Source organism: Dromaius novaehollandiae, chromosome 1 (genome assembly GCF_036370855.1).
Source record: "Dromaius novaehollandiae isolate bDroNov1 chromosome 1, bDroNov1.hap1, whole genome shotgun sequence".
In the NCBI taxonomy this organism is placed as follows: Eukaryota; Metazoa; Chordata; class Aves; order Casuariiformes; family Dromaiidae; genus Dromaius; species Dromaius novaehollandiae.
In genome coordinates, this window is record NC_088098.1 from 25,891,057 (window position 1) to 25,918,868 (window position 27,812).

General features: G+C 38.4%; 1 protein-coding gene across 1 annotated transcript; it reads left to right on the plus strand.

Annotated features, from left to right (window-relative positions):
* Positions 1 to 27,775, plus strand: PPP1R3A (protein phosphatase 1 regulatory subunit 3A). Its single transcript, XM_026117754.2, has 4 exons — positions 1 to 794; positions 22,370 to 22,428; positions 22,540 to 22,676; positions 24,896 to 27,775. The coding sequence occupies exons 1-4, from the start codon at positions 1 to 3 to the stop codon at positions 27,437 to 27,439; spliced, it is 3,534 nt and encodes a 1,177-aa protein (XP_025973539.2). The 3' UTR covers positions 27,440 to 27,775.
* Positions 27,776 to 27,812: the final 37 nt, after the last annotated feature.

The window sequence follows — 27,812 nt, forward strand, 5'->3', positions numbered from 1 at the left end:
ATGGAGCCTTTTGAAGGACCTAGTCGGGTTAGTAGGGATAACTTATTAGAAGTCCCTACTGTAAATGATTTCTCTTCAGAAGACGAAGATGTTAAAACTACCTTTAAACCTCGTTTCTCTCCACTGCCCCGAAGGCGGAGTTCTGCTTCTTCAGAGGAAGAGGAGGCAGACCCCCCTGGTACCATTGCAAGGAAAGTTTCATTTGCTGATGCATTTGGATTTGATCTTGTGTCTGTTAAAGAGTTTGAAACCTGGGAAGTTCCAGTTACATCACAAAATGATGACAAGGAAGATGAAGTTTTCCCTGAGGAGGAGTTTTTTTTATCTCAGCTGTTTACGTTACCTGCTTCACAGGAGGAACTTTTGCAAAAAGTGCGTGAGCAAAAAGTACTGTTGGAGTCAATTGTGTTCCTGCCTGGGGTTACCTGTATGAACGGCATTATACGAGTCCTCAATATATCTTTTGAAAAAATGGTGTATGTTCGAATGACACTGGATGACTGGCTGAGTTATTACGATATCATAGCGGACTTCATGCCCAACTCCTGTGGCAGTGAGACTGACCAGTTCTGCTTTAAGATTTCTCTGGTGCCTCCTTACCAGCAAGATGGAGCTAAAGTGGAGTTCTGTATACGGTACGAGACATCAGTTGGCACGTTCTGGGCAAACAACGACGACAAAAATTACACGCTCATTTGTCATAAGAAAGAAACTGTGCCTAAGGGGGACAATAAAGCACACAGAGAGGGTACTGATAGACATCTTAAAGGCTGCTTAAAGGCAACACCAAGCAGGTGAGGTTATCTTTTTTTAATTTACAATATAGCTGGCTAATTCTGATTTTCTAATTGTGTCTGCTGCAACAAAGGCTTCTTATACTGTTTTCTTCTATTAGCTTTTTTTTTTTTTATGATAAGTAAGACCAAGACTTGGGTTCAGTAATGCTCTTGTATATATCAGACAACTGTTTTCTGCAGACAAGTTGACTGTGATCAATTGTCATAGTTACAAAATATGGCATGCCTGCCATACATTTGAAAGGTAATGTGGTTTCTGCAAATTATGGGCTATGTACTGATTTTAATCTCTGTCATGTAAAGAGGGCTGACATCATTGAGAAGTTTGCTGTAAACTGAGATCGCTGTACAGTTAAACACTTTAGATTCAATTCTTTGGTATGTCAACAAGATTTTAAAAGCAAAAAAATTCCTGGATTTTCACATGATTCATTTCATATGAACCTTCTCTAAATGCACTTATTAAAACAGAAACAGTAATGGTGGTTCAGGAAGCTGATAACTCTGCAAAGGATCCTGTTGCAATTAGAATAGCTGCTACAAACTTTTCTGCCATTGGTTGGGCTATTCTGCAAGCTGTGTCCTAGGGTAATGCCTTCTTTGTGCCACTGGTGGATGTTTCTGCGATCAGATTGACAAAAACCCTACCCATCTCCAACAGAGATATGAACAGTGAAATGAATAATGATGTGTATGGCAGAACTGGTGATATTTTAGAGAAAAAGATATATAAAATTTATCTCATATGTATTATTATAATAATTAAATGTTGGCAATTGCTATGCTAATTATAGAGTAAAATGACAATGAATAACTTATAACTTAATGACACATAACCAGAGGAGCTCAGGAAGAGTAACTTTTGGCTTCCTACTCTGTGTTTAACTTTTCTTTGTGCTAGTAAAGCAATGCTGCCCATGAAAATCCAGTTCTCAATATTTTGCTCAGCAAATTTCCTATACATCAGTAGCAGTATTGCAGAATCAAATCTACATTTTACCTGTAGTGTCCATTGCAATATTTAGATCCCAGAAGTGAATTTATCCTGAGTTTTTAGTGTTTGTATTCTTTCCAAGTAAGACAGTGCTGTTTTATTTTCCTGATTTTAATTGGCCACAGCCTGTGCTCTTCTACCTGGACTAAACTGATGGGGAAGGGGAAGCAAAACGGCAGCAGAGGCTGGAAGCCTAACGAGGAGGAGGCAGTCAGGACTTCCCCCTCTCCCATCTTCTGTAGCAGGAGTGCGCTGTGTCGAGAGCACCTGCCAGCTCTAATTGCACGTGATTCCTGTGTGGAGAAGCAGGCAGTGGGACTTAATGGCTGCATCAACGCTCCTGTGTAAGAGCAGCCCCCAGGCCTAACTTGAGGCCAAATTCATAGCCAGTCCATGACGCTCGCCTGGCGGAGTGCCCTTTGGGCCAGCTCTGGGGCAACCCTGCCGAGGGGAAAAGTCCCGGTGCCTTGGAGCATGAGGGCCGAGTCGTTTACCTGTCAGGTAGTTAGATCCTGACACTTGTGCCTGGTTTTGTATATCGCATCTGTCCTTCAAGTAGTGTCACACGACCCAGTCTGGGTAAATAAGATAGCCTTGATGCAGAAGGGCCTTGATATCAGTTACCATGAGTGTGTGGAGGCGGTCTGCTTTCAGCCTGAGTTCAGGTAGCCCCTGTGGATAAGACAGACGCAGAAAGCTGAGTCTTAATTTAGGGAGCCCTGGGCTGCCAACTGCTTTTGGGACTGACCTGCAAATTTAGATGCAACTGGGCAGCTGAGGTTAAATGACGCCTAAGAGCTTAAATCCCTGAACCCTCCTGCGACATGTCTAGTGCTAGCATAAGTCGTAGAAGCGTTTCTTCTCTCTTTCACATGCATATGCTAAGTTTCTTGCTTGTATTTCATACAGACAGGTATTTTAAAAAATGGGAAAGGAAGTAACATGACTACCCTAACATAAAATTACCTTCTCTCCTATCAGAGTGTAAAGTTGTTTCCCTCTGTATCAGGCTGCAAAAAAAAAGTATATATATACACCACATATGTATATAGGGGTGTGTGTGTGTATACATATATATGTGTGTATACACACACACATATATTTGTGCATATACACATATATACAAATATGCATATTTGTGATAATATTAAAAATAAAGTGGTCTTGTTTACATTAAGACCTATTACACATTTTTGGTAAAAACTAACATGTACTTTCAAGACTCTCTTTAGTGGCAGAAGAATGTAAAGGGACCTAATGGTAAACGAAAAAATGAGTTGAAAGTATTTTTGGAATATGTTTTCAGTGGTCACCATGGCTTCTAAAAGACAGCTCTGGCAAGTTGTAATGTAGGACCAATTTTATGCTACAGGGGCTTCACTGACTTCATAGGAGTTACAACTTTCACCAGTGCAAATGAGGTCAGCATCAGGGCCTTTTGTTTCAAAAGAGCTAAGATGCCAACCTCTGTTGCTCACTTGTTTTTCAAAGTGTCTTTGTACATGTTGCCCCTTTGAGTGAGCAGGAACACCCTGCAGACATCTGCAAAAGTACCTCATTATTCTCCTTCAGACCCTCATTAAAACTCCTTTGCTTTGATGTCTAGAAAAAAGCACAACAAAAACAACCCCCCTCCCCAAAATTGGCACAGTGAGCCTGCTCATGTGCTGTAGCTACTTCATATCATGTTGAGCAGTACTACCCGTTTCCCTGCTCTCCTCCATCAGCCCATCCATCTCTTGCCTCTTGTTTTATGCTCAGATTATAAATGCTGCAGAGTTTATAACTGCTGCTCTGTATGTTTATACAGCATTTAGCAAAACGGGGTCCTGGGCCATAACTTGGTTCTCTGAAGAGCTGTAGCAATGCAAACATTTACACAGAAGTAATAACAGTTTTACTGGTGGTTCAAACAATAAATATAGAGGGAGGGAATATTGCCATCCATGTGCACAAGCTGGAGATTTTTAATTAAAGATTTTGTTAAAACAATGCGAATGCAAGGATTTTTAAAAGGGGCATTTATTTAGTCCCCTATGCTCAAGTTTAGAAATGTAACTGTTATAACATTTTTCAAAATCTTGGCTCTTAGATTTTTTTTTCCTGAAATTATGCAATTTACCTCTTCAGTTGAAAAATAGGACTGTTAAAGAGTTATATTTTTTAAACAGATAGTCTGATCCACTTTAGGGCATACTTGTGTGACTCTTTCAATGTCATTGGTGAGTATTTGTTGCATTAGTAAAATGAAAGGAATAATATGCATTTTTGGAGGAAGTCACCGAGGAAGCACAATATGACTGTATCATGTTACCCATGAGAGCATGAGCCAGGACAAAGTTATGTGAATGAGGGCAATGGGGAGGCTTTTGACATCACTATTAAAAAATAAATTGAAAAAGGAATCAACCCTCAAAAGTTGCACTTGCAGAAATTGATAAGGAAAAGCAAAGCTGCATGGAATCAACCCTCAAAAGTTGCACTTGCAGAAATTGAGAAGGAAAAGCAAAGCTGCATGGAATAATTAATGTTGAAGCTCACTAGATTTGCATGATCAAAGCCACATGAGCTAGAATCCTGCCCATTCTCTCTGCATTTCATTTGCTTGTGCTTTTATGTCTGGACATGAACAGATAGTCTATCAAACTTTCATACAAGTATTTGTCTCTAACTGCAGTTTTCCAAACTAAAATTAATTCCAACATAAATTTTAACATAGATTTTTGTGCTTTTCAAAAATTGTTAAGGATTCACAGGCATAAAATACAGTCTGAAAACAATAATGTTTGAATGAATTGCTGTATTTTTTTTTAGTCTACCTGAAAGTGTGCATTTAACTTACATATACTCATAAATATATTTTGGGAAAAAAAATTGACTCCTAGAAATTTATAGGCTACTACTTAAAAGAGATACCTTCTGGCAGAAAATAACCCTCTTTTCCACTGTTTTCCATCTCATATACATATATATACACATACATACATATATGTGTATATATATGTATATGTGTATGTATGTATTCATCTAAACAGTCTAACATACATGACGCTGTATAAGCCAGAGCTGATGTGAAAATCATGAACCGATATCACTGACTGTGAAATCGTGGCTACTTTTGGTTCCACCAGACTGTATGTCAAGCAAATGTCCATAATAGACAGTAGTAAGTACATTCAGAAAAAATGCAATTGAATTCTGTGAATCAACTCCACTCTTTCTTCTGTCTGGATCTTTTGCTTTCAGGACATGGATTATGGTTCTGAACATAAATTTCTCCTTGTCCTAGAATCTGGCACGTGATTTTGTCATCGACTGAGGCTCCAGGCTCCTGCATAGGTCTGATGCAACAGGGTTGGTTGTCTTGCCCTTTTTCCATGGTTGGTCCTAGTTTGCCATCTGTCAAGAGAGCAGCATGAGCAGGAACACAAGGAAAGTGGCTGATAGGAATGATAGTTGTTTCTCAGTATGGTAGGATGTCTATATGGACTCGTGTCCTCCTCAAGGAAGGCGGAGGTCAATATTTTTATCAAAACTGTTAGTGTTATCACCCACTTACCTGTCTGAGCCCTCAAGTTGTCCCTCTGAATTCTGGTCCTGTGCTTTTTTCTTAATTTCTTAATTGCTGGACTGCATCTCTCTTTGAGTGGTTATACATCAATTCACTTGTCTTGGTGATGCCAGTTTAAAACAGGACATAAAATAGGACACTGCCTTATATGAATGGTGCTCTACGTACCATACCCAATGAGAAGGAAGAGTAAAAAAACCCTGGTGGGCGACTAATGCTGGTTTCAGCAGCATAAGTACTGAATGGTCTTAAAGCAATGCTGTTGAGAACATTTCTTCTGTGCATGAGTGCTCTTTTCCTGGTGAAAAGCTGGCCAAGACGGCTTTCCTGTCCACAGCTCTGGTCTCACCCCATTTCTGATGGAAGGCAAAGGAAGTAAGTTGTTGAAGGTTGAGCCCGGCAGGATTGCCCTGTGCTCACTCATCCACTGGCAGGTGGTAGATAAGTGCCTCGGGTCCCCTGACAAATGTGATTCTGCATCAGCCCCCTCCCCTTGGCCTTTCCCACAAGCCCATGATGTGATTAGAAAATCATGAACTTCTGAGGAAGCTGTCTGGAAATAGCATTGCGTGCACTTTGCTAGGAGGAACAACTGCATTATTGCCCAGAGGTCCATTTAAAATATGGCCTTTGTGTTATGCTCTCTTTTAATTTTTGTTCTTTTCATTATTACACATCATAATCAAAAAGAGAAAAAGAGAGCAGCAAAGCTGTTAAAACATACACCATCTTTGTGTACTGCTATTTAATCTCAAGGCTGTTTCTGGCATCTCAAGTCAGAAGTTACACCTTGATCAGCATACAGACATGGGATTTGACTAAAGTTTATTACTATTATTAGGAAGTGACTGCAGTCACTGTTTTTACCAGGAGAGCAGCTGCAAGGGAAGTTATCCATTCACAGAGAGCCAGCTGAAAGCAGCACTCTTCTGCTGATCAACCAGACCCAGTACTCCCAGCCCTTTTCTTGCCTCCTCCCTGTCATTGCCAGTCTTTGCCAGTTGCAGAAATAGATAGCACTGGCACCAAAATAACACTTCTCCAGGTACTTGAAGAGCATGCTATCAAGGACACAGGATAATTGTTTAAAGGCTGTCTAAAACATATTATTCAGGCAAGTAGGACAAAAGCAAGCTGTGGAACTGCAATTGGGTATTAGGAAATGCTTCTTAATAGGGTCTTCTATTAGACTGTAGAGTTGCCTTTCAAGGAAATTGTTGTACCCTTACTCTCCAAAGTTATTTAAAATAACCTAAGATAAACCACTTGAAAAAATGTTCTATGGGGAACAGTCCTACTTGGCCAGGAACTGCACTCAATGACTTTTAATGACTTTTTTCTATCTGTCTAATGATGATATTTCAAAATATAGACACACTTAATAATTTAATTATGAAATACATTAAAGACCTTAAGGATGGATGTCTAAGTTAATGGCATATGGCTTTGAATGCTTTTACAGAAATGCTGAAGAAACAGGTGGAATTTACGGATGAGAATGGCATGCACACAGCAAATAAACACCTACAGCCATACCTGTGGGCTCCTAACTGGAGAATACCTGAAGGCTGAAAAACTGACTAACTTTTGCATTTGTTGATTGTGATCTGTGCTACTCTAGCTCTGTAAATATACTGTACTGGGAATATTAAAAGGAGCTTCTAAAGTTTTAAATAACAACATCTGAAAATAACCTATGCTGGCAGTCTTAGTGTAGCGTTTACTCTGTTTTGTTAGTATCGGTGGTCTGTCGTTCATCATGTGTTTAGATCTGCTGGAAAAACTGCTATCACCAACATAACAGAACAGAAATTAGTGCTCTAACATATGAGAAATGTTAGTTGCTATAAAGCGTGTTTACTTGTTTGTTTAAAACATATAAAACTGATGCTTTGTAATATGAGTATCATTTCTCAACCATATGATGAGTACATGCATTGCTCGGATTTACACTTGTGAGATTTTCTGCAGTTGCTACAGTTTCATCAGCTTATTTAAATGGCATATTGTAACACTATTACGACTGGCTCTTAGAGCTATTTATTGCAGCAACTGTCTTGATCTTGCAGTAGGCCCATAAATAATGAACATCAAGAGTCTCACTGAACTTTGTGGGATTCTGCATGTGTAAAACTACCCTTGAATGTTAATATTTACAGGATCAGAACTTATTTCTATACTCTTTCAGATCAGTGATTAAAGACCTTTGGACAAATAGAAATATGTTGCAGAAGGAACTCCTGTACTCCATTGTCCAATGACTCTTGTGTTTAGTGAGAGATCTGTTTTGCAAATTTAACCAGTCTGGTAACGAACGTTTCGGTGGTCTGTCTCCTCTCCGCTTTTAGCTATTGCAGCTCATAAATGTTCAGTTGGAAAAAATTATTCTATTACATTCACCTTGGCTAAATGTTAGTCCTGAAAAGATGTTTAAAGTCAGTGAAACATTAACTGAGAGCGCTAGAGTCATATTTAATCAATGCATTCACTAGCAGTGTCATCTGAGCTGTTTATTCTGATTATGAACTTTAAGCTATGATCCAACCATAGCACTGCAGCTCTGAAATTGAAGCAATTGATTTCAGCTGCTACAGAGTATGTCCAGGGAGCCAATCACCTGTTGTATTTTTAATATAAAATGTGGATTTTCTTCCTAATAACAAAACATAGAAGAATGGTCCAAACAAATACTTTGCAAGTAAAATGCAGTCCCTGCCTTAATGCAAAGGAAGAGTAAGGCATTTTAAACACTGAATGAAAGCAGGATGTTAGAAGTGGCTATTTCATCCATGTGTCTTCAGTGACACACCAGAAAATATTAGGTGCCATGCCATAATGGGGGGCTTGGTTTTCTGACTGTCTCTCCACTGTCTTCCCGATCTGTGAAACCAGATAATACTCTGACACTAAAGCCAAAGATTTATAATTACTGGTTACTAATAGCAATCCTAAAGAGCACTGAAGAGCACTGAGCTAGACAACTGAGTGTAGTGCTACATAAGGAGTCCATAAGAACTAGATACAGCTGGCAGTTTCTTCTCACCTTGCATGTAGATGTATCAAGTGGATTTGGCTTTAAATTTTGCTTTGATGCATAATAGCTGTCCTTGCAATAAGCTGGCCTGAAATCAGCTGGGCTATTAGCAGACCTTCAAGACCGGGATCACTTCACATTGTGGAAGAGGGCTGTGGACGTTGGCAGTCTCCTCAGCTGCCCAAGTAAATCTGCAGTATCAGTATAAATCTCCAAGGCCGTTTTCCAAGTCTTCCTGATAGAGCTATTGATATGTGATACATCATACAGTGGCCTTCTTGCTGTGTTGTAGTAAAACAGCATGTGAAAAAATACCGAAGGCTATAAAAATCTCTTCTTGGTAGTGGTAACACTTGGGAATTTTAGCATATTAAGATACAACTGTTTTCTGAGTTCTAGACCATGTCCTCTCTCAAAAATGACTGAGTCAGGATTTTTGTGGTCACCTATTCTGTCCTCCTTCCTAGGGATGGTATCTGTGTCTTAGTGTCACCTGACTGCCATCTATCTATCTACAGTCTCTCTAAGGCATCTGTCATCTTTCTGCATACATGCCTTAGTATGCTGCCATCAGCCTCTGGGAAATGACTCTCTCCTGATATGCTAGCAGGGGACTTTCTGTCTGTCTGTCTTTCTGTCCTTCTGTCTTTCTGTCTTTCCAGCTGATATCCAGGGAAACACCAGGTGTCACATAGCCTAAGGTCTTTTTTCTCTTGGACCTATCCAAAATATGTTTAACTTGGAAAAGCACTAGGCCTGCTGATGTAAAGTTGCTTTTCTCTCCTTCTGTCTTTTAAAACAGTGGCAGAAAGAAGTGGGAGAATAGTTCTCTACCCCCAAATCCTTTCTACAACAGCATTTTGATACTGGACCATACTCCTTCCAGGCCAAATGGCAATTAGTTCCAGTGAGTCCTTTGGTGAAGTGTGTGAGAAGGGTCTCCTCTGAACTCAGTCAAAGTTTAGCCCCTGTGAAACTTGACTCCTGACCCAACTTTCTCTCTGTCTCAACAGCTCTGCACTGGAGATAGGCACCCCAATAATAAGGTATTCTATTACTATTTTGCAACAACTCCATAATAGAATTGTCAACAGATCTTCTAGCCTTGCCCAGGGGAATCTTTCCATCAAGAATTTCCTGGTCTTGTTTCTGAAGTAGCTAACCAACCATGTGGAGGGACTTAGCAATTTTGTGACCAATCTTGACGCAAAACAGCTGTGTAACAAGACCACAAAAGAACTGGTTTCTTTTCAACATTGTTATGCAGATACTGTAATAAGGTGCTACATTCATGACAGAGTTATAAAGGCATTTGGTAAAAGTTGCAATCTTCCTGTGCACAGTTTCTGTAGCTTAATTCAAGATATAAATTACATGAGTTTTTCTGCAGCCTTCGTATCTATGATCATGAGATTTGGGGACAGATGAGGCTATGTCAAAGGTTTGAGCATGGCACCAAACTGGTGCTGGGGTCAGGTTGAGACTGGATAGCACTAAAATCTTCAAATGGACATCTATATTTAAAAAAAATTGTACAAATGTTTTTCCATTAAAACTCAAGGTCTTTTATAATGAGCTAGAAAATAAAGACTAATTTCTTGGGACTCTGTTTGCTTTGAGGCTATGATTATTCTCATCCCAAACCAGGCCAATGCATTTTGTTCTGTGCCACCTATGTCCCTGCTTCAATCATAAACTAAGACTGAAAAATGAAAATATTAGTAATTGGAAAATATAATCCCCTGGATAGCACCAACCCAATAATCTTAATAAAAATAGGTTTATTACAAACATTGCCTGAACCCTACTGGGAATTATCTTTTCAGAAAAAACACTCAGAATTCCTCTCAGCTGCTCTCTTGATCAATTGTCCCCCTTGATACTATTAATCATCATACTATACACCTCTTATTCTGAGCATCTTTTTCTACTTCACATTCCAAACTTCCTTTCCAATTTCTCCTTGTTTAGAAGCTACTGACAGTCTTTTATTGTTCTTTTGCAGGCCTGCCTTTTCTCCTTTTCTGGTTGCAGCTCCTTTTCTTAGATGAGTTCACCAAAACAAAGGGGCATTTCCTCAAGGTGAGGAAATACCACAGGTTAATATAATTGTCATATTCTTGTTCTCAGTGTTAAAACATTTAGATAGAGCTTCTTTTTGACTCTATTTTTGTGCAAAATTCATGTGAAGGATGCTAAACTGACTCTTGTGATAATGCAATCTTCTGTTCAGGGCATAGTTTCAAAATGGTAGCTACAGTGCAAACTTCCATTGCCTTAGTAGTGTGCAAATATCCTCACTAGAGCTCGAATGGTGAGAGGGTCATTCTGTCTCCATGCCTCTATCCTCTGTATCCTGGCTATCAACAAGGGAGCTAATTAGTGTCAGTCGTGTTTGTTTGGTGACACCTATTTACTAAGACCTAGACTGAGCCTTCTTGAAGACTGCTGGTAGTTGAAGGTCATATAAGAAAATCAATCTTGTCTAGATTTGTAATAACGTTTCTGATTTTACATATGGTTTCATTCTAATAGGATCACTTGTAATGTCATAATGTTTTAAAATATTATTCAGTATTTTCTACTCTTCTACTATTTATTTATGGCTGTCATTGTCCCTCAAGCAGATTTTCTTTGCAGTTTTTCCTTTAATTTCTGCATCTTCCTGTGTGGTCTCAATTAGTTTAGACTCTAACAATGTAATTTACACTGTTCTTTTCAGCATTGCTGAAATTAAATTCTTATTCTGTTGTGCTTCCAAGGAATCTATTTATTAAAAACCTCCTTAAAAAATTAAACTTATAAACAGAAGACAATGACACTGACATATGTGACATGCAATAGCAGCTTCATGGTTCAGGCATACACAGTACATCTTCACAGCGAGCGGTCTTTTGAAGCCAAAATCCTCTCAGGTAGGAAATGGCCATGTTTTTAGGTAAAGTCATCTGGCAAGTAGAATTTAAGGCATGTGTGTTAGGAATGCAAAATAAAGGAGCGGAGTCATGTTCGCTGAGCTGCAACCCACCTTCTGTGTTGTTGTCAGTACAGCTGTCAATACTCCTAACCGCATGTAAAGCATTCTCTGTCTTTTCTTGCTCTGTCTTTAATTTGCGCAGCTGTTGGTTTCTGCCGTACCAAAGTTATACCTCCCTGGACTCTGCCAGGAGCTTTATTAGGACACAGTTAATTCAGCGTGAGGGCTGAGGCAGCTGCCCTGGCCTCAGAACACAGCCCCTCTCGAGCTGTGCTCTCCAACACCTCACATGAACTTTGGCTATGCGCAAGCAGTTTCCAACACAGCTGTGACACCCCTATCTCAAGCCCATGCATTAAGATCAGCTTCTCTTAACAGTATGTAAAAGCCTGAAAATGACTTAGAACATTTCCCTGAAAAGCAGTACGGCAGAGTACTTAGTTTCCTTGCAACTTTCTTTCAGAGCCACTTTACTGAATTTTTTCCCCCCTTACTAATGGATTTGGTGCTTTAGAGCTTACACATGCTACAGTGTTGACACCGACTGCCTTTTTGCTGGTTGCTATCTTTGTTCTGCTGTACACCTTGTCCTTGCCTCTCAAACCGTAGACAGACTCTCCCCTGTTTTGATTCATGTGCCTCGCACCTCTTCTTGGACAGTCATAATTCCTTGTCCAATTGTTTAGGGTAAACTCCATGGGGTTTAATAGTTGAATTTTTTTTCACTTGGTTTTATCCTTACATCCTCTCTGAAAAGGGCAGAGGGCCCTTTAATTTTCTCCTGTAGCATTATCACTTTTTTATATTTTCTTCATATTTACCATAGGCTATCACAACACATCTTCTTGCACAATGTGCAACATCTTTTTTTATACAGCCTAATCTTCCTATGCTACAAAACTAGTTTAAATGATTGAAATTCTTTAGCAATCATAAAACCCGCTTATTCTGTATTTAGATGATTCATAAGAAAAAATGTATTCTCTTAATTTCTAGCAAATTCTTATCAATACTTTTATATACAAATGGTTATAAAGATAAGCTATTCTTATCTAATGGTTTCTAGGAGTTTAAGACTGTCTCAGCAGGAGTTGCTGAGGGATGAAACTTCTAATGATGATTTAAAGCAGTGAAGTGTGTAGGCTGAAACTGAAATAATTATTGCTGTAACCCTCTAAGCACTCTAAGTTCCTCAAGAGAAAATACTTTGTTCAGAACAGACCCTGAACAACAAAATGCTAAAAAAGTAAAATACAAAAAACCTTGGAGCAGGATGATAATTTAGAATTAGAATCAGTATAATGTGAGGATGTTCTGAACAACTGCTCACGAATGCCTCAGACATCACAATTAAAAAGGAATAACAATTATGGTCCCATTCTAAAGTATGTAATATTCTATTCCATTCAATAAGCCATGAACACTTTAAAACCATCAGTGTAATCCACAAACCTATATTTACAACATTAAGCTGGATGTTCTGCCTTTTCAATAACTGTCATCTCATCTCTATTATTTTCACCTCAGACTCTAATTGTTTCTTTTATAGGAGCTAACCTACCAGTGTCCTTGGCAGTACAGTTTATGGCTCATGCATTTACAGTAATTGTTTGGGCAATTTGCCACACAGTATAACAATCTTCACATCACAATCAGTTTTTATAATAAACAGCATTAGTTGTGAAAAATACAAGTGATGCATGATTCTTATGGTAGATAAAGGGCACTGAAGATGCCCTTTAGAAAAAGAAAGGAAAATGCTCAAGCCTTGAACTGCTTGAGAAAAATACTGATGTCACAATAGAGCTAATTAATTTGATGGTACAAACAAGAGGGGGAAAGGGCCTTGCATTCATTAGTGTCAATTCCAAATGAGAGCTTACCGCTCATAAAAATAATATTCAGCTTTATTTTAGGCAAAATGTACAGGTAAACAAATCAGAAATAAGCACCGGTTCTGGCAGTGGCACTGATTTTGCTCCATATCTTTATAAAGGGTCTTTCTCTTCCTTAGCTGCAGGAAGTTGAAAGTGCGGTATCACTTGGTTCCCACATAGACCTGTGGGCAGGAGGTCGGATGTCTGCTGCCCGTCAGCCTGCCTGGCCCCAGCGTGGTCAGCACTGCCTCTGCACCTGGTTCCCATTTGCTCCTGAAAAGCTGAGTGCTTACCAGCTTGTCCCCAGAGCAAAGAGGTGGTTGCACCTATGGATCTCCCACTGCATGGGGTTTTGCTGCAGGTGTTTGGTGGCCTCTCGATTTTACAAGCATCCAGAAATAACAGATCAGGCAGTGCTCGGTGGGGAGGCTATTTGGTACGCCTCCAGCAGGCACAGCCTCCCATGTTAGAAATTCTCCAGAGCAGAAAGAAAGCACACCCCCTCGTGCACCTGTGTAGAAATGGCACAAACACGTAATCCTCAGCCTCCCTGTCATCTCCCTGCCATCTGACAGCTCTAACTTGTGCTGAGGGCACAGTGAAGCTAGGCCCCATGAAGCACAAAGATGGCTTAGAGCCAAGGCTGAACTTCTCCTTCTTGAGCTCTCCTTCTTGACTGTGCATTCTTTGGCAGCACTAGGGTTCAAGACCAATATTTATAGGGTGTTGGCATCATATGTGATAAGAAATCTTGGAGTGATTGTATTATAAGTCTTTAACTTCAACAACTGATAAGATGGGCATCAATTTAAATCACTAAGAGACTTATCCCTATAGTGAGTTTTAGACTGAGCCTTATGAAGGCAAGGAATGAGTTTATCTTTATTTGTTAAATGTTTAAATCATATATTAAGTGATGAAAATAGAATAGAATTAAACATGGAAATCCCATGACAAGAAAAGTCAAAGTACACTCTTCAGAGCACGCCAGGATCCTTGCTGGATTTGAACCCTGCTTTTGTAAGTTCTGTACAAAGAAAGAGAGACCAAGACATGATTTTGATCTAAATCCCAGCAGGTGGGTGGGATGTATCTTCAATACTATTCTCATCATGATAATGAGATCAAACTTACGGTTTTTACTTTTATATAGTACCATCTTTTTTCCCCGTTCTTGGATTTTTCTCTCCATGAATTAGTTTGGCTAATGTTTTCTCCCTTGTCACACTAGTATTCTAAGACCAGCATAAACAGAAATATTTTAAATGCAGTTTTCCAGTAAGCCAGCTGTTTAGAGGGTTTATGTTTATGCAAAATGCATTGAGTTCTTACTCTACTGTATCATACAAACCAATGAACAGAACACTGACGTTCTGTTTAGAACTTTATGCACACACTGTGTCTTTCCTACTGCCTTCTTAATTTATTATTCCTTAGAAATTTATTTTTGTTGTACATTTGTGGGTTTCAAACAAAATTGCCTAGAATACTATTGATGTTCACAGTTATAGGTGGGAAAGACTGAGGCAAAGAAAATATTTAGTTTCTCAGAAATGTCCTTTTATGCCAATTCCTCCAAACCTTTTAAAGATTTTCTGCTTCCAGTGTGTTTGTAATTTTTTTAATTACTTTGGTTGTTGCTTGTTTTTTTCAATTAATTTAGATATTTCCTCTTGTACTTCCTTTTGACATGTTATATGCTGCTTATGACTTAAAAACAATCAAACCAAACCAACAGCCCTTCCCTCCACCCTCCCCTAGTTCTGTGAGGGTCCAGCCTGAAGGGCTCCTGTTTGACTCCAGTGACATATCAATCTGAACCACTTATCTGCACTAATTTACTTTTTGCTCTTCTGGGTCTCAATAAAACACTACTGAAACATTTAACTACTTCTTTTCAATGATCTCATTTGTTGTTATATCATTCTTCAGCAAGGGTAGCTATTTGCAGCTCTAGATCCAAAAGCACTAGTTGTATTGATGATTGCTGCTGTATTAGACTCCTGTTAGGTATAGGTTTTACTGGAAGTTAAAACAGAATTGCTGTCTGGATAGCCCTTGAGTCTTGCCAGCTTCTTTCATGAAGACATTTTAGCTTCAACTCAACTTCAAGATAGAAGAGGATCATTTTGATTTTGAATCTCCCTTGAAATTAAAAACAGAACTATGAAAGATTCAGTGAGAGTCTAATCCTATCTGGATTTCTGAATAAAATTAGATCTGAAACTTTTTTCCATTTTATACATATTTTTACTTAAATATTTGAGAAATATATTCTTTAAATATCTTAGCTTCACCATACCTTTTAAAATTTCAGACTAAATAAAATAAGCTCACATTTTCTTTTAAATACAAGGTAGAGTAAAATTGTTTATATTGCATGAATTTCAAGAGCTGTACAGGTACATTTTCATCTTTCCATACTTTATGTTCTAACAGTTTTAGTCTTTTGCCGCATTCTGTAAAATAAATACTTTGTGTTTCAGATATTAAGATGTAGCATGAATGAATATAACATACAACAATGTGAATTGTGTTGCAATTTATGCAAACATACGGAGACAACTTCTGCCAAACATTTATATGAATTAAAACCGCAACAAGCTATAACCGCTCCACCCATTATGAAGAGATTAGTAGCTTCTGGCTATGGGCCCAAATTTATCTCAGACCAAACCAATGCACCTGCTATTCTATGGTGAAATCTGTACGTATGAAAATGTACCTCTAAGGGCATCTAGTAGCATAGGGACATATGAAATAGAACTGTATTGGAACTATAGGACCATAAAGTCTTGTCCTTGGCAGTCACGGGGAAACATGTTGTATAATCCCTCCCTCTCATAATAATATGTCCATGAATATTTCCACACTGAAGTCTCCTCAGTTTCTTGCTCCTGCTATCTGCACAAAAAAATGTACCAGAATTGCTTTTCTAATGCATACAAATCTTTCTTTAACTTTCCACTCAGAAGTTTTCATGAACCATTTCTATTAATATGCTAGAAGAGTCCTGCTGTTTAATGTCTTTTCTCCCTTCTCAATATTTACCCCTTTCATATATTAATAGTGGGCATTTATTTCCCTTCTCAGATTTTATTTTGCTACTCTAAAAACAGAAATACTCATTTTGTCTCCTCAGTTAAGATAGATTTTCCATTCCCCCAATCTTCATGTCGTCTTCTTCTGCACCTGTTCCAGTTTAAATTAATCTTTCTTGAACATTGTACACAAATGTTCCAGAGGAGTTCTCAGCAGTGCCTCGTACTGTGACATGAATGTTTCCTGGAAATCTTTCATTGCTGGGAATACCTTGTCTGACATGTTACTGCAGAATACTATTTGCCTTTGTTCCATGTCCAGCTCAAAATGGTGGCTTGCAAATGGCGTCCAATAAAAAACAAACTCAGATTTTTCTTGTTCATCTGCTTCTTTCAATTTTTAAGCCCTCATTTTATAGCAGAAACTCTTTCTAGTCCCTAAATGTATGACCTGACACTTTATAATTTTGAATTTCATCCCATATCTATTAGTCTGATCCTCCAGGCCACCCATTTCTTTCAATCCACTTCTGTGTTGGTGATGTCTCCCAGCTTCATATCTTCCACAAATTTAATTTAACTTTGACTTTTTGTGCCTTAATCTTTAATAAAATTACTAAATAAGTCTGATCACAAGATCAGTCCATCTGAATTCCACCGTGATGTCTACCCAGCTCCACAGCTCTGTTCAGACCAGCTCACAGAGCTTCACTTGGCAGAGAGCTCCTCTCCCACCTCTGCACTCTTGCACTAATCTCCCTCTTCTCCAGTTTAATTAATAAATTTCCCATGTGGCTACATAGTAAATGCTTTAATGAAGTCCAGATAGATTAGATAACTGATTTTCAGACAAGGGAAATATAGTAATCTTGTCAAAGAAAGATACTATCAGGTGAGTCTGGCTTATTTATGCCATTTTCCATTTATCTTTATTTATTCTCTCTTTTAAGTTTTGGTCTGAATCTACTGTGAAGACTTTCTGAAGACACCTGGGAAAAGTGAAGACACTTTTCTCCTTTTTCCTACTTATAGCTACTGCTTTTCCTGTTCTTCTGATATTGTGACAATAGTATCAGGACCAGTTCAATAGATTTGAATAGCAAAGTTTTTAAACTAATGTGTGGTTTCTTCTAGTTGGATCTCTCAATATTTTGGGCTGGAGATTATCTGTTCCTCTTAACTGGACCATATTTAAACCCCAAGTTCTGCTCCCAGACTGGATGAAATAATATCATTCTCTAAATTATCAGTTATGACCTGTTGATCATGTTCCTCTGAATCCTCTACTCCATTACTAGCATTGTGGTAGAAAAGTTTTAGAGCAGTCTTTCAATTTGAGGGTCATAAATGGATTATCTTAAATCTTGATCAAACCTCACTTCTTCTTCTAAAAAAATCCTATTTAATTTAAAAAGGCTGACTCCAAAGCCATTGACAAGTCTTACTTTATCCCTACCCTTTCTAAAGTTAAAAGCATGATTTTATTGGCTAATTAATCTTTTTTTCCATTGCTCTATCTACTCCATGGAGCTCTAGGTGATCATCTTTAGGATTTAAGCTTGACATTTTTTTTCTGCATTTGAGATGCAAATTCTGCATAATTTTGGGACTTCTGAGCTCCTTCACCTAATGTCCATCAACTTTTCAGTTGTCTCAGTCCTACTAACTAGTCCTCAAACCTCTCATTTGTTCTTTCTACATGCAAAGTTGTAGTGATAGCCTACCGTCATTTCTGCTTTCTTTTTATCACTCAGTCCAAGTGAATGGTAGTTCCATCAAGAATGAATCATGAACATAAATATTTTTTGAAGCTGGTAGAAATTCTTAAATTTCTGATGTACTTTTCGAAGATGTACTCCATTTGTCTGAAGGAGAAAAAGCAACTGAGCTTCTGCAGGTGTACAGGTTTTTATGTTGGAGGGGAACATGGAGTTTTCTAGCTTGAATTGTTATCAGAATACATAGGTTCACTTAAAAATAAAAACAAACATTTTAAGACTGAAGAGAAATTTTGTATCTCTCAATACGCAATACAGGCACATTTAGATCCCCCCCCAGAACACAATGAGATCATTAATTTAAAAAACAAAAGCTGAGTCAAAACTACTGATAAACAAATCTGGCTGATGGAATTCTAATTCTGAGCTAGGAACTTTGCAGAGAAATAAAGAGAAAAAATAGTAAGTCAAACATCTTACTGACTGAACAAACACTTTACATAGACTGCAAGGAGGAAAGGATACTGTGAAAAGCAATGTGATCAAATGTTTTGGTAGTAGAGATTTTCTGCCATATAATTCTCAGTGTTTGATGAAAGGGCTAATATTTAAGGGCTCTGGGAAAATTTCAGTGAGGAACCTGAAGAAAGTCTGGAGGCTTGGCAGGCTGAGTCCCCTCTCAAAATGCTTTAAACTACTTTAGGCATTTAGGATGTGTTTGTATATATTGTAAGAAAAAAATGGACACCTGAATTCAAGTTATTACATATAAATTGTGGAAGACTAGAAGCAGAGTTACAAAATAGTCTTAACAGATACTGATAAAACATGGGCTAAATTATCTTTGTTCTGCTTCTACCATTGTAAAGGACACAACGTCATTGTAAACTGATATTAAAGCTGGTGACTACAAGTAGAAGACAAAATACATTGTTATTTTTTCTTCTCCGTATTGTCACTGGTATCATGCATGACCCGTGACAAGTTCCTTAAGGCCTGACTGTGATCCTGACTGACCACTTCATTGTGAAAAAAACACTGTTAGATGCTGGTACTTGATGTATGCATGGGCTAGCACTGTCTTTTACACCTCCATTCATGCCTGTGTCAGATTTTTGCTCATCTTAGAGACAATTTATCCTTGACAGTCTTTCAGTCATGGTATTAAAATTGTGTAAGTGTGTGTCAAATATTTCATTCTTCGAGGCGTACATATATGTCTGAGAGTATTCTGTGATTGTATCAACCTGTAGATTCAGCATTTTCACATCACTTCTTAGGTGAAAGCAGTGCTGGTAAATGACTGTTGTTTTATGTGCATTGAGATCCCCAAAGACTGCAATACCGATATCCTCAATTTAGGTTAATTTTAGATTTCCCACTAGAATAATTATATAAGGATGGATATCTCTGATGTAGATGTGAAATAAAGAAAATAGCTGTTACACTGAAATGAAATTGAGGTGCTGGGGTCACACATTACATGCCAAATAAAGCCCTAGTCACTTGCCATGGAAGCTTGTTACTTATATTCCAGTTTGAATTTAGATTCACAATATGGGATTCACTTCAGTTAATTTTGGCTATCTGAAACTGAGGTTCTGAGCCAGCCACTGCAGTTTCCCTTTGTAGTCAGTCTTGTGCAGGGAAAGAGAAGCACCTTCAAGGATATTTCATCCCGTCTCACCGGTGATGTTTACGACAGATGGAGCGATTCTCCCTTTCAAAGTGTTATTTTCCCTCCACTGATGATAGATTCGACATGACTGCCTTCAGTATAGATGCTTAGAAAGATAAGGTTAGACAAGATGGACACCGTCTTTGCATATGGCCATAAGGATCCAGCTCTAAGCAGCTTTGTTCTTGCCCATTTAGACAACTAGAAAATAGATGCTCCTCCTTGGCATCCTTGCTTAAGGAGTTTTCTGCGAAGTGTGGGCAGTGTATGTTCTTTAGAAGCATTGCTTCCTATCTTTTACATTAGTGATTTTTTTCAGTCTTTTTTTTTTCTTTGAAGCTGTGCCACTGTTCAAGAAAGGTTTTGGGGTCCAGGAGGAGAGAGAAGTTACCTGAAGCACTTCCCCTGAGGGAGGGGACATCTGGAGCCCCAGATCCAAAGACAATGTCTGTATTTTACACTAAGAAGTTGTTTATCAAAAATAAAAAATAATCACTGAATAGGAAATAAACAGAGGGAACAGAATCCAGGTTCTCTTTTCTTCAAGGAATGAGGAGTGAGTTAAAGAGTCAGGCTCCTGCTTGTATATCCAGCTTCAAGAGGAGTAGGCGAAATGTTCCCTTCAGTTGCTCCTGAAATAGTCTGCACCCTAGTAATTTGTGTACTTTTTGGATGTGTGTGCAGTGTGATTTTCAGTCTCCTCAGGTTGTGATAGAAACTGAATGTGCCACTACGTCTTGGACAAGAGCTCCAGCTGCCAGTAGACTATTAAATAAAATATAGGCATCAGCAGCTGTCCTCCTCCTGGGAATGCTTCTTGCAAGAAACGGGTGGATGTATCTCCTTTCTCGTAACGAGCAGATGAGAGCCCCTTCCAGCAGCAAAAGAGTCCAGGCTTGGTTCCCATGAGTTGTATCCACTTGACTGGAAGCTGCAGGTGGCCACGTACATTCAAAGAAGTGTTGTTCAGAAGCCTCGCTCCTAACTCAGGCCTTTTTCAGATACCCTTTTAAGCACCTAAATGCTTTACTGCTTCTGTCTCACGGTTATGGCTCCAACTACTCAGGGTCTAGGCTTATAGAAGCAGGTGGATGAAAAAGCTGCAAAGGAGCAGAACAAAACTGGGGAGCAGATGTAACATCAAAATAAGCATTTGGATAGTACAAGAAATGAATGATGATGTGCAAAGAATAAGCAGTGATGATTTACCTTAAAAACCCACAGGTTTACTAATAAGGGCCTGGGTCCGCCAGCCTTTTCAGGATGAAATGCGGATTATTCTGATGATAGCAACTGTTGGCAGAGGAAAGTACAACTTGGTATGAGTAGGAGAGTGAGAACGATGCAGAGGTTATGCATGTAGCAGAATTCAGCAGTGACATGACATTCATATGGATATCAAGAATATTCAGTATTATTGTAATTAATGGTGAAAAAGAACTGTGGAAAGGATGTTAAATCTTGTGCTTCCAGGACAGACTGTAACAACAAAAGACCAAGCGGCACCTTAATAAGGCAGTGCAGATTACCCCATATCTTTTGCTACAAGAACTTTACATCTTGCTCTGAAGTATCTCATGGTGGCCAGTGTCAGAGATCAGATACCGGACTGGATAGATCTGCTGTCTGCTTTTGTCTGGCAATCCAGCCTATAAAGGCTGGCTTTTAAAAAGTTGGTGACAGTCGCTGTCTGGATTCTTTTAACAATGTGTAAATTTAGCATCCTCCTTCTGAATTAGGCATTTTGGGTGACAGAATTAATGTTATATCAATTCAAATGAAAGAAGCAAGGATAAAATAGAAGGGGAAAAGATTAATATTTGAAAATTAGAAAGTAATTTGCAGTAACACAGGTGGACAGATGGTTCAAAAATGCATAAATTAAGACTGACAAAAAAAATCCTCCTCATCAAGAGGGAATTATGAAAGCTATAATCATTTACATTTTACATAAATGACATTCTTTTTACATTTTTTCCCCTTTTTTACTAAAGGTTACATGCCCATAAGCACACAGTTCAAAGTGCTATTGCTTTGCATTGATATTGCTGAGGACTGTCAGCACTCAGCATCTCCCTTCAGGTGGTTGTCTTTTAGGACCTGGCCTTTGTGTTCAAAGGTAGCAAGCAACAGCAAAAACCGCACTGGTTGCAGGGAAGCAGGATTCATTCCTATCGGACAGGCATAGCTTAGCAACAGGATTTATACCGTATACATGCAGCAAGACTCTTTTGATTTATTTCAAGTAATGAAGATGTCTTTTTCCTATGATCTCGGTATACACACAAGTATTTGAAAAATATAAGCAACAGAGAGAGCTAGTCTCCCAAACACATATATCCTTCCAGACCCTTGTCTGACCCCAAGTTACACTCTCCTGTCACTGACCCATCTAATCACCTTTGTGCTGCTTTCTCAGAAAAGGCCTGAGAAAATCCATCAGCTTTGCAATGTTATCTGAAGGTCAACACATTTTCATTTTCTGGGCTAATTCTTTCTTTGACCAAGTCTTAATATCAGGTCATTCAAACAAGCTACATTTACTAAAATTGTTATCTTCAGAATTTCAAACAGCATTCAAATTTTTGTGTAATTAATCAGCCCTCTTTATACCTGAGTCTAAAAGGAATTAGAACAATAATTTCTGCAGAATAACACAGGAAATTTCTTTTTGTTTAACAGCAAAGAAGAAATATTGGCAATGTCTGATGAGGACATATGGAATAATTCAAGGACTTCAGGTACAACACCCAGTTTAATTAGTTCTTCCTTACTGCACATGTTAATTTTAAAGATAGTGTAACAACCAACCTCATGGAAAATGTTCAAGTATATTTTTGTTAATTCTTCAGAAACAAACATCCCAGAGATTGTCTATTCACAAGCAGAAGACAAAGACACTGAGCCAGCTAATGAAAATATAAAAGGTAAAAATGCAGAATACAACCAGGGTGATCATGGAAATGATGAAAAAGAATTAGAGTTACTGGTAAGTGTTATACAATTATATCTACAGTATTAAATGATATGAATCTATTTACGCTTCAAAGCTGGTGAAATGCCCCCTTTTAAGAGAGCTGACTGATGTACTAATTTACAAATGTAAAGTCTTGGTCTGTACTTTTATTGAATCTCTAACTGATTCAACAATAGAAGGTGCTTTGATTTCAGTATACTGCCTCAACTTTTTCCAGTCTTAAATTAATGACTTCTCTCTTTTACTTCTTTACCAGAGGCTCTAAGTGACAGTTTGAAGGCATTAGAAGAGTAACATTTCAAAGATCTCTCTTTCTAGTCTCTAGGATGGTATATTTGTACATAAATGCTTTATATTTGGAAAAATTCTTATATTTATGGTACTATTAGCCTTTTGGATTTTTCGAAGGATAACAGTGTAACATGCTATATGAACAAAATAAATATATATATATTTATACAACACATTTTTCTAAATTGGTATTTAGCATTAAATTAGTTATAATAAATTTCACACTCAGTGAACATTCAGTCTATTTGGATTTGTGTGTGTGCCTGCGTGTGTGTGGTTTGGCTTGCATTTTTCAGTATGAAAGAAAAAATGGCAATAAATGAGACACATAGTAATCTATTATTCTCAGTGTCTGTTCTCAGCTCATATCATTTGGGTGCATAGATTCATAATCACAGATTATAATAGCTATCACCTGTGAAAATGTGAACGCTGAATCAGACAGGAGAGGAAGATGAGAACCATTCTTTTTTTCCATTCTTGATGGAGAGGGGAAGAATAAATTCCTCTTATTTAAATATAAAATTTTCTTGTCTTTTACTTGAAGAAAGTTCAAAATTGTTACCTATTGTGGGAGCTTTCACTGCCTGAAAGTCAACATCTCCATTTTTTTAATGGTGAAACATAAAAAAGAGGACCTCTAAAATCACTTGTTTTTTCTCAGTCCACCCTGCTACAAAAAGCAGGATCAAGTATAACCGTTTGTTTATCAATTGCCAGGGTTGTCCTTACATTAAATGAAGGGGAAGCTATAATTTAGATGTTAATTTGCACTATGCGCTCTTTAATGAATTAAACAATGAAGGCTTATAATAGATGGAAATAAAACCGAATCTTTGAAACGCACAGGCATTGGCTCACAAGACAGCTGTGCAGTTGACAAGTAACATGAGCCTTATGTGAGAAGAAGGGGAAATCGTAAGATTTGCATATAATTATTGAGATCATGCAAATGTCAGTTATGAGGAGGGGAAAAAAAACACAGGCATCTCACTGTTAAATCCTGACAGTTGGCATCACCGAAGAACTCAAATACACTTGAGCACTGGTTGGCAGAGGGTCATTAAAACAGAATTTGCAGAGACATTAGCTCCCTCACTTTTCTTTGAGTGACGTTTTACTATTAATAGTTTGCAGAGGCTTTGCAGAAAACATATTAATAAGAGAAACTGTAATGGGGGTATCTACAGCAAGTGCAAATGTATAAAGGGGTGCCCAAGAAGCTAGCCTCTAATTGATCAGCTAGTGCTATCACTGTGACTATGCTAAAGCGAGAGAGAGTGCAATGACAAGCAGGCATAGCTGAATAATACAATATGATATTTGAGAGCTAGGAGGGAGAGTGATTAGTTTCTGGCCTTTTACTTCACTAATCTCATTTCCAACTCATGTCTTACCAGATTGTCTAAAAACAGTCTGGTTTGAAGCCTGTAAAAAGGTCCCTGAGAGAAATGAAGCAAAGATAATCCTTACAGTATTTGTCAGTGTGAAATGTGTCTTTGTTTTACTGGACAATACTGTACATTACCAGGCTTTGATGTACTGTATCAATGCCCTCATTTAAGCGCCACTTTGCCCCCCCGCCTCCCTCTTCCCAAACCTAGAACCGAATGTGTAGAGAATGAATTAGCTTCCCTTTAAGGGAATATTCTCTTTAGATTTAATTCGTATAAAATGCACTAGCAGCTTACTGAACTCATGAATAAAGAGAGAGGGTTCTGAATTCTACTTTATTTCCTGCTCTTTTCAGCACCACCATAAAGCTCATTACCTATGTTAAAAAATACATACAATGCAAATTTTGCAAATGGTTTGGAACACGTTTCCATAAAAGCTTTGTTACTAAAAACAAAACTTCCCATAATGAAATCCTGCCTCATTCATTTGGCATATTTTTATAAAGTGCTTTTTGATCATTCTTTTTTATTCTATTGTTTCAGCTAAATCAGCACTTCACAGGAGCTAGAGGTACCTCTTCCAGAGATGAAAGGAATTTATACACAACAGAACCAGTTAATTTTCCAAATGAAACCGAAGGATTGGAGGGAAAGCTAACCTGTATGGAAACAAGCAGTGACTTGCTGAGGCACCCTGTGCCTATCAGTTCCTCGTCTGAAAATACTTCACAAGAGATAGGAGAAAAATTAAATGATAACAGAAAGTATTCCATAAGAGATTATAACAGTCAGTCATCAGGAAAGGAAGTTACTGCTGGGTCTGTAAACAGCACTGAGCCGTCTTTGCAATGTACTGGTGCCAGTGAAACCCTTTTATCGGCAAAATATTTTCCTGGAACAAAGCAGAATGAGGCTATCGATATTATGACTACTGTCTCAAGCTGGCAAGGAGAGAGCTATATAGATATTTCAAAAGGTGAAACAGAAAGCGCCTCAGGAAGTAAGATGATGGAGAGATTATTCATCAGTGAGGATGCTGCTGATCCCTCAAAAGAGGCCTGTGAAATGAGTCCAGAAACCATTTCTTCAGAGCATGATGAATCAATGCAATTAAATGCATGCATAACAGAAACCCTGGATGGCAATGCTAATCTAGCTCCAGAGCACAAGGCGCCGCAAATGTCTCACCAAACTCTGGATTCATTGTTGTCAGACGCTGACAAAAATGAAGGAAAAATCAAGATGATTGAAAGCAAAGTTCAGGTACATTTAAGAGGAGATTTATATGCAGACAATTTTGCACATTCTGATGTCTCAATAGATTCCACAAAAAGCCAATATACACACAAAAAAGTGGCTGGTGAAATGTCAGAGAAGAACTATAACACTGATACAGGAAAAGAGAAGAAAGTCATCGAAGTAGCAGACTTAGCACTAATCGGAGAGGAGGAAGCACCCAAGCCTTTTAACTCATGTAGAAAACATGCTACTAAAACATTCAACACAACGTTTCTGTCAACTGAAGACAATAACCATGCACCCAGGCCTGCGCAAGCAGATCCTCTGACTTCCTCTCTGGCTGATGAAAGAAGAGCTGAAGACACTCAGGAACACAGAGAATTCATGAGGTTAAAAGACAGAGGAAAGTCAGACAACAAAAATCAAGGAAGAATGATAGAAAGGGAAAGTGAAGCAAACACAGTGGAACAGATAAGAAAACAAACAGATAGTGAAGTTAGGTGGGATACGAGCATAAATACCAGGTTTCTGAATATTGCTTCCACAAAAGAGTTGTTTACCTGCCAAGAGACAGAGAGTTGTGAAAAGTCTTCTGTCTCTGAGCATGGTATTATAGAGAAAGCAGAGGCAGGTACAGCTTATATAATTAAAACAACATCAGAAAGTGCTCCAGAAAAAATGTCTGCCAGTGAAAAAGCAGTAATTGCTAAGCTACCTCAAGAGACTGCACTAAGTGACAGGCCCACAGAGGAAAAGGAAACAGCGTTTGATACACATGAAGGGAGAAATGATGGTTCACATTATGCTCTTTGTCAACTCAACACAGTGGGTGTATTATATGACACTGAATTTGAAAAGGAATCAGTTTTAGATATTTATAATGCACGCGTACATGAAACACTGCAAGGAGAAACGATGTCTGTATGCAGTAGCAGGGAAAGACTTGCCAAGGCAGAACCAGACACTGGCAATATTCTACCTGTAGAGCAAGCAGTAAGGGCTTCTGCTGCAGCAAAGAAGGAAGCTTTGGGGCAGGGTTTATATTCAGAAGAAGTATCTAAATGTCCCCTGAGTGCCCAGAAGCATCTACGCAGTGAGGAGGCAAAAGAGCGCAAGGAAGAAAGCGATGCTGGAACACTTTCCTACCTGTGTGCTAACACTGAAACCAAAATGCTATCTTCTGGTGCAAATGCTATGCCCATTTACCATTATAAAAGCTCTTCTGTGACAGCTTCTGTAGAGTCCACTGAGGCAGGAGAGCATCCATACAGAGACTTTGAATTCACAGTCAATGACAAGGTTGCTGCTGAGTCAGGATATGATTCAAGTCTAACAAATGAAATGACATGTATTAATAAAAACCTCTCTCCTGAAGCTGAAAGAAAAGAAGTTCCTTCCAGTTCAGACACAGCGATCTCTAGAGAAGGAAGAGGAAGGAATGTAGGTCAATGTTTCCATCAAGCAGAGTTCAAACGAGGAAATTCATCAAGGCCAGAGGTTTTAATTAGTGAACCTACTGAAGAAATGGAAGGGACAGGCTCTGAATCTGACAGTTTGATAACTGAGGGGAATACGCTGAACTGGCTTGATGACTCAGAGGATGAAAAACAGCACATTTCTGATTCTGCAGATATTTCTCACCAGAAGAGTGAAGCACATGAACTACCTAGTGAGTCTCCAGCTTTAAAACATATTGGTTACAAAATCTGTTATTTCTTTTTCTTTCTTGTATTTGCTGCAACACTTTACCACTATGATTTAATGGTTTGTCTTGCACTCTACCTGTTCTCCCTGTATTGGCTATACTGGGAAGGAGGAAGAAGCAAGGAGGCTGTCAAGAAGGAATAACATTGATCATCAGCTGTGCTTAAGATCCATTGCCAATAGTCTCCAACCCCTCCCAAGCATTTTCACTGTTAAAGGGCTTTTTCATTGTTAGAACCAAAGCAAGTTTTCCACTGAAGCATCTTTTTAAAAAGATTACATATCAAACTTCAGCTTTCATATGAGTAATTATTCTATATAGGACCATTATGTTTGGATCATTAAATACCTATATGAATATGAGATCTGAAGCACGTCAAGTTAAAATGAAGTACAGCTGTTGCTCCTTAGCAGACTATGAAGATGCAATGCTTCATATCTCTTTAGCACTTAAAAACACCATTTTCCTGCATTAATTTCTTTTGCAATAAAGCTTTGTATTTTTCTGGGAGTTTTT

What these genes read in the sequence shown, in the direction of transcription:
- PPP1R3A (XM_026117754.2), top strand. Translation starts at nt 1, where the DNA reads ATGGAGCCTTTTGAAGGACCTAGTCGGGTTAGTAGGGATAACTTATTA. An exon ending in TTAAAGGCAACACCAAGCAG is followed by an intron (nt 795 to 22,369) that starts GTGAGGTTATCT and finishes TTTGTTTAACAG; the next exon opens with CAAAGAAGAAATATTGGCAA. An exon ending in AAAAAGAATTAGAGTTACTG is followed by an intron (nt 22,677 to 24,895) that starts GTAAGTGTTATA and finishes CTATTGTTTCAG; the next exon opens with CTAAATCAGCACTTCACAGG.